The 14,666-nt window shown below is 46.0% G+C and overlaps 1 protein-coding gene across 1 annotated transcript in view; it reads left to right on the top strand.

Moving 5' to 3' along the window:
* Window positions 1-14,666, top strand: part of CFAP45 (cilia and flagella associated protein 45) — a 368,333-nt gene that overhangs the window by 345,832 nt on the left and 7,835 nt on the right. The window contains exon 11 of the mRNA XM_069604692.1: window positions 10,628-10,852. Coding sequence (XP_069460793.1) covers window positions 10,628-10,852 — 225 coding nt within the window. The remainder of the gene's footprint in view (window positions 1-10,627; window positions 10,853-14,666) is intronic.

Here is a 14,666-nt window from a genome sequence, read left to right as displayed (position 1 = left end):
AACGCTTTTGTAGGAAGAGAGAAGGTTCAAGCGTGTAACCACGCTAGACATCGAAGGGATGATGAGGAGGAGTGAGCGAGTCGAGCGAATGTCAACAGTAGGCAGCGCTGTGGTGACATGTTCCCGAATTTGCATCAGGTTTTCTGCGCAAATGAGGAGCATTCCGACGTGGCTAGTGTAGTGCAGTGGGGGTAAAAGGGGAACTATATTATTGAAAACGTTAAGCAGCATCGCATACCTGACGCACACAGAAGAGTAGGCAATGGACACGTGTATCGTGATAAACTATTAATCTGAGGTGATCCAGAATGATGCAATTCGCATCATAAAAAGGTTGCTCCATGGGGAACACATCAAAGAGCATCGAAAAAACCTCCACTGGCTTCCAGTCAAGGCCAGAGTACAGTTTAAGATCCTTGTCGTGGTTAACAAGTCGGTCTATGGTTCAGCACCTGAGTATATGAAAGTTAGATTAATCATCTATCAGCCAAAAAAACACTCTGATCGAGTAATAGACAGTTATTGGTTTGCCTAAGACCCAATCGAGTTGGGGCAAAGGTAGGTCCTTCCCATTCCTTTGATTCTACACTTGGAGAAGAACACACCTTTCTTCCGCAAGAAATTGAAAACACTCTAGTTTGAATAGACCAATGTGCTGGTCTGTTATCTTCATAGGTTTTCCTGTGGTTTGTGTTGTCTTATGTGGCTTTGTCGCGCCCTGATACCTGCTAGGTTTTCGGCGCATAATAAATAAAATAAAAATACTTGCCTACCACCAGAAATTGTAAACCAAAGAAGAAGTCTTGGAAGAGGAACAACACTAGAGACTCTAAGCTTGGGCTAAGAAACTGTATAATGATGTATAAACTGTATATATATATAAAGGTACATTTAACTTAAGCGTAAGAGAACAGAAAGGTTGATTTGAAGAACACTTTTGAACATCCACTGCACTTGTTATAATACTATGGACATCACCTCAAGGCAATAGCTGAGGGGGCACAGGTGTGTTTAAAGACATTGGGACAGGGAATTAGGAATATACAGGGGAGCTGTGGTTCTGACTGCTCGCAGTCTAAACAGTGGTTGAAGATATTTTTTCCTAGCCACATTGTAAATAGGACAAAAGGTACATTTAAGGTAATCATATATGTTTTAAATGGAATTCTTTATTGATTGTTGCTTAAGGCAGCCTCCCATTTCCACTTATCTGCTCTGCAAATCTTGCAGTTTTCTCCAGACTTTAAATAAGTTTAAGAAGAAAAGAGGTTGCAAAAACGGAATGGTCAAAGGTTTTTGAGATTTTTTCCCAGTGCGTTTAGGCATACAACAACATACCAACATTTTAATACCTTTCTTTGTAATCTGCTGTCCTTAATGTTTCCTTAGGTGCCTTAATAGTATTCTTTTCAGTTTTAATATTAATTAACTGACTTTCCCATTATCTTCTAGTGGCTTCAGCTGCTTTTGTAACAGGCATGCCCTTTTGCTGGGGATTTAAATGTTGGCACCTGGGTGTTTATGCACACATGAGCTAATCAATATTGTGTCATTTTTTTATACCAAAGTCGGTTCCAGGTTTGGCGGAGCAGTCCATCAGAATCTCTTCCATTCATTTATATCAATCTCAACATGTATTTCCTCTAGTCAGGGATGTCCCTTCACCGAAATGCCAGGTGTAGCTGAAGTGACATCACATGACCCTTGACCTCTGATGACATCACAGGAAGTGATGTCATTTGACCCCACCCCGAAGTGACATCATGGGAAGCGATGAAACAAGACCTTTCACCCCTTGACAAATAGAAAGTGGCTTCATATAGCATTGTTCCTAAGTACAGTATGAACAATATGGTTACAATACCATCATCATATGCATCCTTAATATCAGTGTGTATAGGCCCATATTACCAAATTACTGTGAATGCAAGCAGACGTCCAAGGCCAAATGATAATTATATGTTATTATATAGCACTTAGGCTCAAGCGCTTTAAATAGAACAAATATACATACAATGTCACCCAACCTGGGTTGTACTCATTTATCAACCTCAGAAGGGTTAAGTCGGAGTTGAGGTGTTTAAGAACAGACTAAATCAGTGACTCACCCCCTGAAGTGTGCCTGAAATAAACCTTTAATGAGTCTAGCAATTATCGTATAGAATTCTTATTCTTTCTTACTTAGGGTCACTGCTCAAAGTGCTACACTTGTGGAACCCCCTCTTTTTTTTTTTAAGAGGTCTGAACAAGATAGCCAGCCTCTCCAGAAAGAAATAGCCACATGGTTCTAGCCACATCCCAGGAGCTTACACTTAAAAAAAAGAAAAAGAAGAAAACATTGTTTTTAATTTATTTTTTAGGGTTAGCAAAGGAGACCTCAGGGGTCACAGTTGCAACCCCTGGCGACCCCCAAATGACATTGCTGCCTCTAGTGTTACTGATTGGTAATCTTTCTCAGATTGATTATACAAAACAGTGCGATCTCCCCAAGATGATGTCTTTGCATAGCCATGCCCGCTGACACTTTCTGCTGATTACTGTTTGTGTCAAGCATGTGTGTGGTAGGGAGAACTGTGTGGCCAGTGCTTAATTCGTGAAAAATAAGTGCCAGGGCTCAAATATTTTCTAGCACTGCCCTGACACATCGGGACGGGATTTTTCCCACTCACTGTTGCCACCATAAACAGCTGCTCCCCTCAGTATCAATATGTATAGGGTTAAAGCTATAACTCTGAGTGGCTCATTGGGGTTGCTGGATGTATTAACTATGGCAGATGTGCGATTTACAAGGTGACTGAAAGTTAAAATAATAAAGTTGCCAAAACACCATTTCATCGGCTTCGGGGACAGTAAGTGCTGGGGCTCAGAAATAAGTGCTTGGGCTGAACCCTTGCAAATGCCCCCACAATTTAAGCACAAGTGGGGACCAGTCTCTTGGAGCATTCTATTACCAGAAATGTCATCATGGCTTACGGCATCTACTGTTTTATTTAGTATGCTTCAGCTTTCTTTACTGGGTGGGGGAATGGCTGGGGGTGAAATCCATAAAAGGCCTATAGGTAGCTTTAACAAAGCCAATAATATGGGCTTTCTTATGATGACATTTTTATTTATTTTTTTGCTTGGTAATACTATCATAGCCCTATATGCTCATATAACATGGCAAGAATTGCCATCAAAAGCCCACATGCTGACATTATAAGAGCAGTATTTCAGCCAAATGTGTGATACTCCCATTATCTTCCAGGAATTCTGGGTTGCTGTCCCTCTCCTATCAGCCTCAGGAGATGATCATGTGCCCCCTGCACTGCCTCTGCCCCACTCTGGCAGTAGGGTGCGGAAGCAGAGGGGGTGAATAGCTTGTTATAGGGCACTGGTCAATATGATTTCACTACTTTACAAGTGGCAGTGGAGATGGGGGGGTGGTGGAGACATCAGGATTGGAAAGGAGCCAGGGGTGGTGATCACCCCCAGCACCTCCTCTAGCCCCCCACTAGAGGGAGCTAGTTGAAATAAGGGGAGCACGTGCATGCTGAATTTACCTCTTGTAAATTCTCCCCTGGTGATGGGAGATAAACAAATCTGCTCTCTATCTCTCTCTCTCTCTCTCTCTCCCTCTCTCTCTCGTTCTCTGTCGCTTTGACTAATGCCGAAGTGATTGGATGTTGGCCAGTAGGAACAGCAGGAGCCGTGCATCCTTACTCTCACTCTACCCTATACACCTCCTTCACCCTGTTGCCATGGGCAAAGAAGCATGCGAGGCAAGCATGGTACTAGGACAGCAGGTGTACAGTACCTCTTCCTGCCAGTGTGGCTCTTCAGAGAGCAGGTGGCCGCAGTAAATAGATGTGTGTGTGGCACAGGAGTCCCATGACTTGTGCGCCTGTATTTGCCCGCTCTGTGAAGTCCTTTCGTCCAATGTCCACGGCCTGGACATTGCCAGCATGAGCAAACACTCTGCAAGCAGAGTCTGCCACATAGCAGTGCTTCTCAAATGCCTGTTCTTCTGTTTATATGAAACTGCAACAATTGATAGATGGTATAGTGTTTCTAAAGAAGTGCAGAGGGCTGTAGGATGCAGCAGAAACACATAGAAAAGAATAAATGGCTCATTCGAAGAATTGTGTCCTCCAACGTATTCCTCATCTTAGATATATCCTTCCAGCTCTGCTGGCCTCTGAAAATTTTTTCTCTAGAGGGCGCTGCACGTCGACGTCCCTCGAGTCGATGTCCCTCGACAGCCGCCGTATCGACGCTCAACGTCATCCTGCTTATAAAGGCCGCGCGCAGCGTCCGTTGCTCAGTTCCATTTTTCCGCGCTTACTCGGTGCCTCGGAATACCGTTGCTCAGTTCTTAGTCAGATTATTCCTATTTACCTCTAGTTATTCGATCCGTACTCGATGGCTTCCTCGTCGGAACCGACAACTCCTCGATCCGGCTTCAAAAAATGTCGAGATTGTGGGAAAAAGATGTCGTTGACCGATCCTCACAGAAATTGTCTGTGGTGCTTGGGAGCTGAACACCATTGTTCGGAATGCGAGGACTGTATGTCCATGATAGCTAAGGCCCTGAAGGAGCGTAGGGGGAAGCTGGAGAAAGGTAAGACTTTTAAAGCTTCTTCTTCGTCGACGAAGTCGAGACATTCGTCTCCTCGTCACCATTCGCGCTCCAGGTCTCGGAGTGGGTCTCATCACTCCTCGAGATCGAAGCACTCGAAGAGGAGACGTCGAAGATCCCCTTCTCCGTCTTCCTCTTCCTCTGTTTCGCCAAAAAGAATCCCTTGCCCCATGAAACATAGTTCCCGGGCTGAATGGGAGGAATTCCGAAAAAATATGATGAGCGTCTTCGAGAAAGCGGCCTCGACCCCCTCGAAGACTGCAGAGAGCGATGCTCTGGTCGAAAGACCCAAAGGTCAAAAACGCCGCGAGTCGCAGTCCCCGGCGAAAGAAACCTCTCGAGCGCGTCTCGAACCCTCGAGCAGGACTATGACCTCCAAACCTTCCTCGAAGGTTCCGTCGACACCGTCGACGAAGGTTCCGTCGACGTCGAGGTCGATGTCTTCGACGCCGTTGTCGAAGGGACCTTCGACACACGGGTCTGTCGACTCGACGTCGACGCCAAGAAAAGTCACGGTGACCACACATCCAGTGACTATCCCCAGGCCCTCGACGTCGATGGCGTCGATATTGTCGAGTAGAATTCCAATTCTGTCGAGGTCCTCGAGGCCTCCACCTCTGTTTTCGACGCCACGCTCGAAGCCTTCGACGTCGACGACATAGACGTTTTCGAGGCCAATAATGACAAGTTCGGCACCCTCTGCCTTGGAAATGGGATTTACTCCCTTTATGAGTTCAGAATAATTGAGAACTATATCCTCAATTTTAGAAGAGGGTGATTTGTCTGAACAAGACACATTTGAGTTACAGGGACCTGTAACCCCAGTTAGAGAGGAATTTTCCTCTGAAGAGCGCAGATTAAAGGATCTTCATGATTCTTTACATGAGGCAAGTGGGTTAGACACTTCCCCTGAGGTGGATTTTGCTAAGCCAGACCCGGGGGAGCATGCTGAAACCCCCTACAGAGCCTTAATGGCCAGGATTACAGAGTTCATGGGGTGGTCTGCACCTTCACAATCTTTCCAGCAAGATGACCTCACGGATATTCTCGACAAAGGCCCACAAGAGGATCCTGTGGTGCCCTTTCATAAAGCTCTTCAGAGAAAGATCATGACAAACTGGGAAACCCCAGATGTAATACCAGCAGTAAATAAAAAACTGTCTGCAAAGTACAGGGTATCTTCCACAGACCCAGAGTTTTTGTCTAAACATCCATCCCCAGAAAGTCTGGTGGTACAAGCAGCATCCTCTACCGATGTCAAGACGGCTTATCCTACAGTCCCACAGGACAGGGACGATAAAAAATATGATGCTATGGCAAAGAAAGTCTTTTCAGCATGTAGCATGGCATTAAAGTCTGTTAATGCTACTTGCACCCTTGCTTGGTTCAGCCATACACTTTGGGAGTGTGCTTCTACAGCGGCTGACTGCATCCCAGAGGGAGAAGAAAGGGATGCGTTCCTGAATATTATACAGGACGGTAAAGACGCTATGTGCGAATCCCTCCAGACGGGCATTGATTCGGCTGACAGTATCAGCAGAGCAATGGCGGCAAGTACATCAACCAGGAGATTCGCTTGGTTGAGAAAGTCGGGTTTTGCCCCAGATGTGCAAGCCAGGCTCTTGAACATGCCATTCGATGGCTCTTCTTTGTTCGGGAAAAAGGCGGATGACAGTTTAGAGAAACTGCAAACTTCAAAAGCTGCAGCAAAATCCCTAGGAGCTGCAATCCGTCAGACTCCTTTTCGTCCCACAGGAACCTCTGCGAGGGGCAAGTCCTTTCGCTTCTACTCCGCATTCGGAAGAGGTAGAGGACGACCGGCTCAAAGTGGTCAAAGAAGAACTACCCGAGGTGGACGGGGTAGATATTCTAAAGCCGCAGCAACAGCAGGTGCCTCTTTACCATCGGCATCTGCATCAGCCGCCCCAAAACCACTCTGAGGACTCCCCTCACAGGACACCTGTAGGAGGCAGGTTGACTCAACATCTGACGGTATGGCAGGCTATCACGTCAGATGCTTGGGCATTGGAAACAGTCGCCCAAGGTTACTGCCTGCCTTTCCTACGTATACCTCAGAGTCATCCACCGGGGATCAGCTCTCAGAAAGCTCCAGATCCGCTCCTCTTGCAGGAAATTTTGGACCTGCTAGAGAAAGGTGCCATAGAACCGGTACCTGTAGCGGAGAGGGACAAGGGCTGGTACTCCCCTTACTTTTCCATTCCGAAGAAAGACGGAGGACTGAGACCCATCTTGCACTTGCGAGAATTGAACAAATTCCTCAGAAAAGACAAATTCAAGATGGTCACTCTTTCTCAGATCCTCCAGGCCCTTCAGTTTCAGGACTGGTTGGTATCTCTGGACATTCAGGACGCTTATTTCCATGTGCCTATCCATTTCAAACACAGGAAATACCTGAGGTTCGCAATTGGCAACTCTCACTATCAATTTCGAGTACTGCCATTTGGGCTGACCTCCGCCCCGAGGGTCTTCACCAAGTTAATGTCGGTAGTGGCTGCAAGTCTAAGGAGGGAAGGGATTCACGTCTACACCTACCTGGACGATTGGCTGATCAGGGCTGTTTCTCCGGAGCAAGCTCAGATCCAGCTAAATCACGTGTGCCATTTCCTTCACAGACTGGGCTTCTCCCTCAATTTAAAGAAGTCACAAATGATACCATCGCAGAGACTCCAGTTCATAGGAGCGATCCTGGATACTTCCCTGGGAAAAGCCTCGCCACCAGAGGTGAGGGCTCAAGATATTCTACAGATGGTTACCAAGTTCCAGCATGCCCAACGTCTCCCAGCCTTCGACTTTTTGAGGTTGCTAGGCCTCATGGCATCCTGCATTTTCCTTGTGCCAGAGGCTCGCCTGAGAATGAGATCCCTCCAGTGGGCACTGAGGACTCAGTGGTCACAATTCTCAGGGAGAATGACAGATCTTCTTCAGGTTCCCGGCAGGGTGGCTTGAGACCTTCAGTGGTGGGCCTGTCAGGAGAACATTCTGAAAGGAGAACAGTTTTGGCAACCCTGGCCGGAGATAACAGTAGTCACGGATGCCTCACTCACGGGGTGGGGAGCCCACGCCAACGACTTGACCATCAGCGGTCGTTGGTCTCCATCGGAGTCCAGACTACACATCAACCTGTTAGAGCTGAGAGCCATCAGACTTGCGTTGAAGGCTTTCCTGCCAGCTGTACAAGGGAAGAACGTCCTGATAATGACGGACAACACGGTGGCCATGCATTACCTCAACAAAAGAGGAGGCGTAGGATCACTACCCCTGTGCAGAGAGGCGATGCAGCTCTGGTTTTGGGCAATCCAAGAAGGAATCTCTCTATCGGCAGTTCACCTAGCCGGAGAGAAGAACTTGACAGCGGACGCTCTGAGCAGGCAGAACACAGTCTCCCACGAGTGGGAGCTAGCTCAGGAAGTCCTTCAAGAGATCTTCGCCCTTTGGGGAACCCCTCAGGTAGATCTGTTCGCCACCAGCCTAAACAGGAAATGCGACCTGTTCTGCTCAAGGGAATTTCCTCCGAGAGGAGCTCTGGGAGACGCGTTCATAGTGGACTGGGAGTTTCCGCTTCTGTACGCGTTCCCACCGGTCCCTGTCATTCCTCAAATGATCAGGAGGTTGAGAAGATTCCGGCGAACCATGATCCTAATTGTACCGGATTGGGCCAGGAGAACGTGGTACCCGGACCTTCTAGACTTGTCCATCTGCCCTTCAATTCGACTTCCTCTGAGAGAACCTACTCTCACAGAAGGGAGGTCAGGTTCTCCATCCAGACATCAAAACCCTCAACCTTCACGCTTGGCTTCTGAACGGCTGAGGTACAAGGATTGGGACCTCCCTGATGATGTTATGGAGGTGTTGCTTTCGGCAAGGAGGCCAGCAACAAAGTCTTTATACCGCTGCCGTTGGAACAGATTTTGCAGCTGGTGTAGAGAACAGAATATCGACCCATTTTCATGTGGTACACCAATGGTTTTGTCCTTCCTACTATATTTGGCAAATTCAGGCCTTCAAGTTGGCACCATTAAGGGCTATCTCGCAGCGCTATCTATCTTTAAGCGTACTGCGGAAGAACCATCCTATTTCAAATTACCCTTGGTAATACAGTTTCTAAAGGGGTTAACCAATGTTTATCCCCCAAGACCATTACAAGTTCCCCTATGGGATTTAAACTTAGTACTAACTTTCCTGATGGGTACACCTTTCGAACCTCTCCATTCTTGTTCGTTAAGATTCCTTACCCTTAAAACTGTTTTATTAATAGCACTTACATCTGCTAGAAGGGTGAGCGAATTACAAGCTCTTTCTTGTAAACCCCCTCATACAATCTTTCACAAAGACAAAGTTGTCCTGCAAGTGAAGCCTAATTTCCTCCCAAAGGTGGTTTCTGAATTCCATATCACTCAGAAGATTACCCTACCATCTTTCTATCCTCCTCCTCACCCGGGGAAAGAGGAAGAGAGGTTACACAGACTAGACCCTAGGAGGGTTTTAAGTTTTTACATTAGTAGACTAGCCAGGATAAGACAGGCAGACCAGCTGTTTGTAGGTTACGCAGGTCACAAGCTGGGGTTACCAATAACTAAGCAGACCATTTCTAGATGGATCATTCTAGCCATTCTGGAATGTTATAAACTGGCAGGGAAAGAGCCCCCTCAAAACCTTAGGGCTCATTCGACCAGAGGTATTGCAGCTTCACCGGCCCTCAAAAGAGGCGTGCCGGTTAAAGACATATGTGCGGCCGCTACATGGTCGTCTGTCCATACCTTTACACGTTTTTACAATCTGGATTCCTCCTCCAGTCAAGAGACTAGGTTTGGAAGGGCTGTACTGCATTCTATTCATCAATAGAAGACAGCGTGAAGTCAGTACTCCCTCCTCCGAATATAGAATACTGCTATGGGAGCCTATCTAAGATGAGGAATACGTCGGAGGACACAATCCCTTCGAAGAACAAGTTACTTCTTACCTTGTAACGTTCTTTCGACGGGATGTTCCTCCGACGTATTCCTCATCGACCCTCCCATCCCTCCCCGCAGTTCTACTTCCCTTGTTGTTGCAGCTTACGCTCCTTCAGGGTGATTAGTCTAGTCCAGACAGTAATACTGTGGGCTACAAAATGGAACTGAGCAACGGACGCTGCGCGCGCCCTTTATAGGCAGGATGACGTCGAGCGTCGATACGGCGGCTGTCGAGGGACATCGACTCGAGGGACGTCGACGCGCAGCGCCCTCTAGAGAAAAAAATTTCCGAGGCCAGCAGAGCTGGAAGGATATATCTAAGATGAGGAATACGTCGGAGGAACCTCCCGTCGAAAGAACGTTACAAGGTAAGAAGTAAATTGTTCTTCTTCATGGGATCCCACATCCCTTTGTCACATATACTATTAGTCATAGACCCACCGGGTGGTCCTTTAAACATGTGCCGTTCATCACCAGGTTCTACAATTTGTCTTTACTTCTGACAATGCTGGACTTCAGCGATGGTGATTTTATATTCTGAGACATCACTGGCTTTATTCTCTGTTAGTTGATGGGGCAGACCTTCTGGAATAACCTTGAATATCATTTGATTGGTAGGCTATCACTTCAAATAAAGCTTGATTAATTGATAAGTATATCGTTTTGGAAAGTGGCTATTCCTAGAGTGCTATGGATTGAGGGAACATGCTGGCATATGGAGTCACTACTTCCAACTCTTTCTTTCTAATACTTTAAGATGGCTTTCTCATTCGTTGTCTTGGACTCACACAGCTGCAATTAACTGAGCTTGACAGTTCAAATGCATCATTCTGGCCACAGGAAATGTAACATTGTATATAAAACTGTGCTTCTATCATGGGATTCCAACTACATGGTGGAATGTCCAGTATTTCTGAGGAGGGCCAGCACACCCTACTCAGGACCCGGTAGAGTATTGGAATTCCAGTACCTTGTGTATTTTTGTTGTTATTTATGATTGCACGTAGAGAACTTGCCTTTGTTTGCTGATTTTCAGGATCCAGCAGGATTTGATTAACAAAGAGCGAAAGGAGATCGAAGAAAAGTCTACAAAGTTAATGAAGCATGCCAGCGAACTGAGGAAACAGGTGCGCGAAAGCGAACAGAAGCATGCCAATGAACGCATTGCCTTTTTTGAGGAGGGCAAGCGGCTGGATGAGGAAGCCCGCCAGCGTCGTACACGTCTGGATGAACTCAAGAAGAAAAAGCTAGACGAGTTGAGGTATGTGGCATGTATTCCTTTCCCTCCACTATAATGTAGATATTCTGAAGTTGGGCTCTTCTTCACCCCTAACTCCACCTCGAAGTTGTCCCATGCCCTTCCACAGTGTTAAGATGGATTTCAAGAATCTGCTTGGTAGACAGATTTTAGGAAGCCATTCTAGTTATAGTGAACAGGGTCACTCTGAGAGGGTAGCCGAAAAATAATCGAGGTAGCAGTGGAGGGCCGTCAAAGTTATTCTCAGGAGAGTGTGAGTGGGGTCAGGGGTCCACAATGTGTTCACACAGTGAAGCACACAATAATTCAATTTAGACCGATAAGTACAAAAATGCTATATTTATTCTAGGCCCAAAACACACACACTAGAAAATGTAACAAGCAGGTGATATTATTGCACAACACTCAGTTATAAACATATAAGCAGTCCCCATAGCATCTTATGAATGCATTCAACAACTTAACCAACAAAAGAAGGTAAGTAAGTGATGCATCAAGGTGGAACCAAGTCAGAAGAAATATGCCCCAACTTCAGAAGCCGAATCCCTATGAAGAGGGATCCCTGTGCCCAAAAGTCACAATGCTTCTCCCCAGAAAGTGTCTTAAGTAGGTGAGGTTCTTGTGTTGTTGAATGTGCCAGAGGAGATATACGACAAAGGTACTGGTAGGTCAAAATGTGCTTTTATCTTTCAGGTACCACTGTTGTAGCTGCGATGATCAAAATGCAGTGGAATGGAATACCTCAGGTTTATTCTAAGGAGAAAAGGAGGGGGCAAATCTATGTGTTTACTTGCCCTTCCTGACTCAGATTTTCCCAGAGGACTGGATGGGTCGACTGGGGGTCGCTGGAGGTAGGTTTTCCAATTGTTTGTTCCAGTGAGAGGCACCCAGGAGCTTCGGTTCAAGGATTCTTGCGGTTGGTTCCAGGAGCAGATTGCAACCCGTGGCGATGATGAAATAAAGAAAACATTGATGCAGGACACTTCACCATACGGGGCAAGGCGAGTCCCAGCAACGGCATCTGCACACAGGCAACGGCAGGCGGCCTTCCAGTTGCGGTTGAAGACGACCTTCCAGAGCAGGATCCCTTCAGGCTAGGAGGCTGAAATTAGGCAGGATGGCGACGTACACCACAAGCTGGTGACCGCTGAAGTTCCAGCAATGAGCGCGGCAAGGCGATGGTTCTGGTGCGCTAGCACACTGAAGACCTGGTTAATCTGGTCCAAGGACATTTCCGAAGGCTCAGGATGGCTGAATCCTCGAACGTGTCGAGACTGGTGGGTCCCACCAGTCCAGGGGTTGAAGCACCGCTCAGGTCCTTTGCAGATCAGATAATCCAACAGGACTTCACCCTGTGAAACTAAGGAAGGGGTGCTGGGCCCCTTTGGGAGTTGTCCACAAATTTTCAGTCGGCTGCTTTTCTACACAGGATACTTGGCCCCAACACTGATCTGAGGAAATGGCTGCAAGAGTCCTCTTCTTATCCAAGATTCACGCGGGAAGAAAGTCCAAGCCCACCAATGTTAAGGATCGCACCACTCAAACAGCCACCAATGGTCCAATCAGGGACCACTGTGGGTTTCACTCATGTCCACCCTCAGACTTTCAGGCACCTTGGATGTGGAATGGGGCCAGACATTCCCACCTCCTTTGTGGGCGCCACACACACATGCCAAGACCTGCTTTGAACTGAAGGATGAGGCTCAAACGTGAATGTGCACACTAGAAATAACACAACAATTGTAAAAATAGAATTGCTGGCACCAGCTTGTCTTTAGTCACATATACAAATAAACAGAAATCCCAAGTGTAAAAGACTAGAGTCATACAAAAGTATCCCCACTGCAATGGATTGTAAGATGCTGTGTGCACTGTTAAAATGTTACCAAAAAGGTAAAAAGACAAAAGGAAAACATAATTTCCCAGTACTGATAGTCTGAAGGACTGATCAGTTTACCCATAACAAAATGAGCAAAAGGCCAAGGGAGTGAAGCTGGAGGCTTCATTTCCCTGTAAAAAGTTAGGTCAAGTTCAAAAACAAAAGGAAAAAGTTAGCGGTCCATAGAACTATGGTGGGAAATTTGACAAAGAGAATTCTTTCCTAACGCAAAGCACCTCATTTTTTTATTTAATTAGATTTAATTAAAGCAATATTTACTTTTGCATAGCATGGTACGTGCATTAAATGAAAGCAGTTATCTGTACCTCCTTCATAACCTGGTCCATTGGAAAGTAGTTCCTATGTAAGCAAACACCACTGTTATATTCTACCCAACCAATACCCAACTTGTTATGTGGAGCAGTAAAGATACTTCGCTTTCCTCAACATAGAAAGCAGATGGAACTGTTTGTCTATTGACAAAAATCTAGAGCACATGTGGGCAATGAGAAGCCAAGATATGTGCTACGAGGGAGAATTGTAAATGCTTTGGAGTGTAGCAAACCTAATTCCCTAAGTGCTGCATCCACGTTCAAACAGACAGGAAGGTTCCATTCATGTCTGCAGTACCAGTGATGCACACAACCATTTAGAAGTGCAGTCTTAGAAAGGAACCACCCACTGCGAGATCGCTTCGTGCACCTAAACACAAATTGTACAATTTTGCTACACATTGTTACAGTTCTGTACGTGTTTTCCAAAGAAACCTAGGACTGAGGCAAACTGAGTACGCAAAAGAGTATTCAGTATTCATAGAAGAGTTAAATTCTTGTGCAGGTGGAGGCCTGAAACACAGTATTCAAAAATCAAAATATAAATTGGGCGAAGGCTGTTCTAGGTGGTGGTGTTTATAGACTGCCAACATGCTATCTGAGTCCTCTCATGGTCCTATAGGGACCTAACCTTTTCGGGAAATGCCAGAATTTGTAATAAGATGTTTTTGAGATAGGAAAAGTGATGCAACCAGAAACATTGTACAATAGTAACCATACAGAATAGCCCATTCTCCTAAAATGGCGTTTTACACTGAAACAGGTGAAAGTCGGGTGGCAAGCAAAAACAGGTGATTAGCAGATATGCATGCGATGATACAGACCAGCAGACAGGTTGCTAAACATGCTTTTAAAGTAATGTAGACTTTTTACAGAAATATACTGGGGACGCACCAGGATCAAGGTAGTGGTAATGATGTTGGATGATGGCAAGTTTGCACTTCCCTGATTTTAAAGAGATCATTCTTTAGAGTAACTTTAAATCCCTAGATTGTGGAATGTTTTTTATTTTTATTTCTGGGAGTAGAGAGTTCCAGTTGAACTGTGCCAAGAGGGACAAGAAGCATGAAAGGAGGACAGATAGATGGAAGTAGTTCTTGAGAGTAAAGAGTGAGCGGGGACAGTAGCAATAGATGGAGCTACCTAGGTATGGGGGCACTAGACCATGGCTAAAGTTAAAGACCAGGCAGCATTTGAAGAGGAATTGATTGTACATGGATACCCACTCAACATGGAGGGGATCGGAGGAGGTAGTAGAGGTACTGGCAAAGTTCACCTTTTTGTTGGGAGACGTGAAGGAGTAGAAGGCCCAGAAAAGGCTGGACAAGAAGCTGAGTTGACTGGGAGAAAGCTTAGGAATCAGTGTGTTAATATAGTGGTAGGTAAGATGACATAATATGTTCTGTATTTTAGCCTCTGCAGCAGCCAAGATGATGAATTGCTGATGCTCAGGGTGATTGTCATATAAAACTCTGAGTATGCAAGCCTTGAGTAATGGTGTGAGGTAGTCAAGAGGAAAGGATGTGCGGACAGGAGGAAGGACTTGGCAGTTGAAGTGGTGAGGTAGGTTATTGCTGTTTTGGAGGAATTGAGCATGAGGCACTGG

The sequence above is a fragment of the Ambystoma mexicanum genome, chromosome 1p, assembly GCF_040938575.1.
Source record: "Ambystoma mexicanum isolate Mex_15411 chromosome 1p, UKY_AmexF1_1, whole genome shotgun sequence".
Lineage (NCBI taxonomy): Eukaryota > Metazoa > Chordata > Amphibia > Caudata > Ambystomatidae > Ambystoma > Ambystoma mexicanum.
The sequence above is the reverse complement of the archived record's forward strand: the minus strand, read 5'-3'. Positions and strand labels throughout refer to the sequence as shown.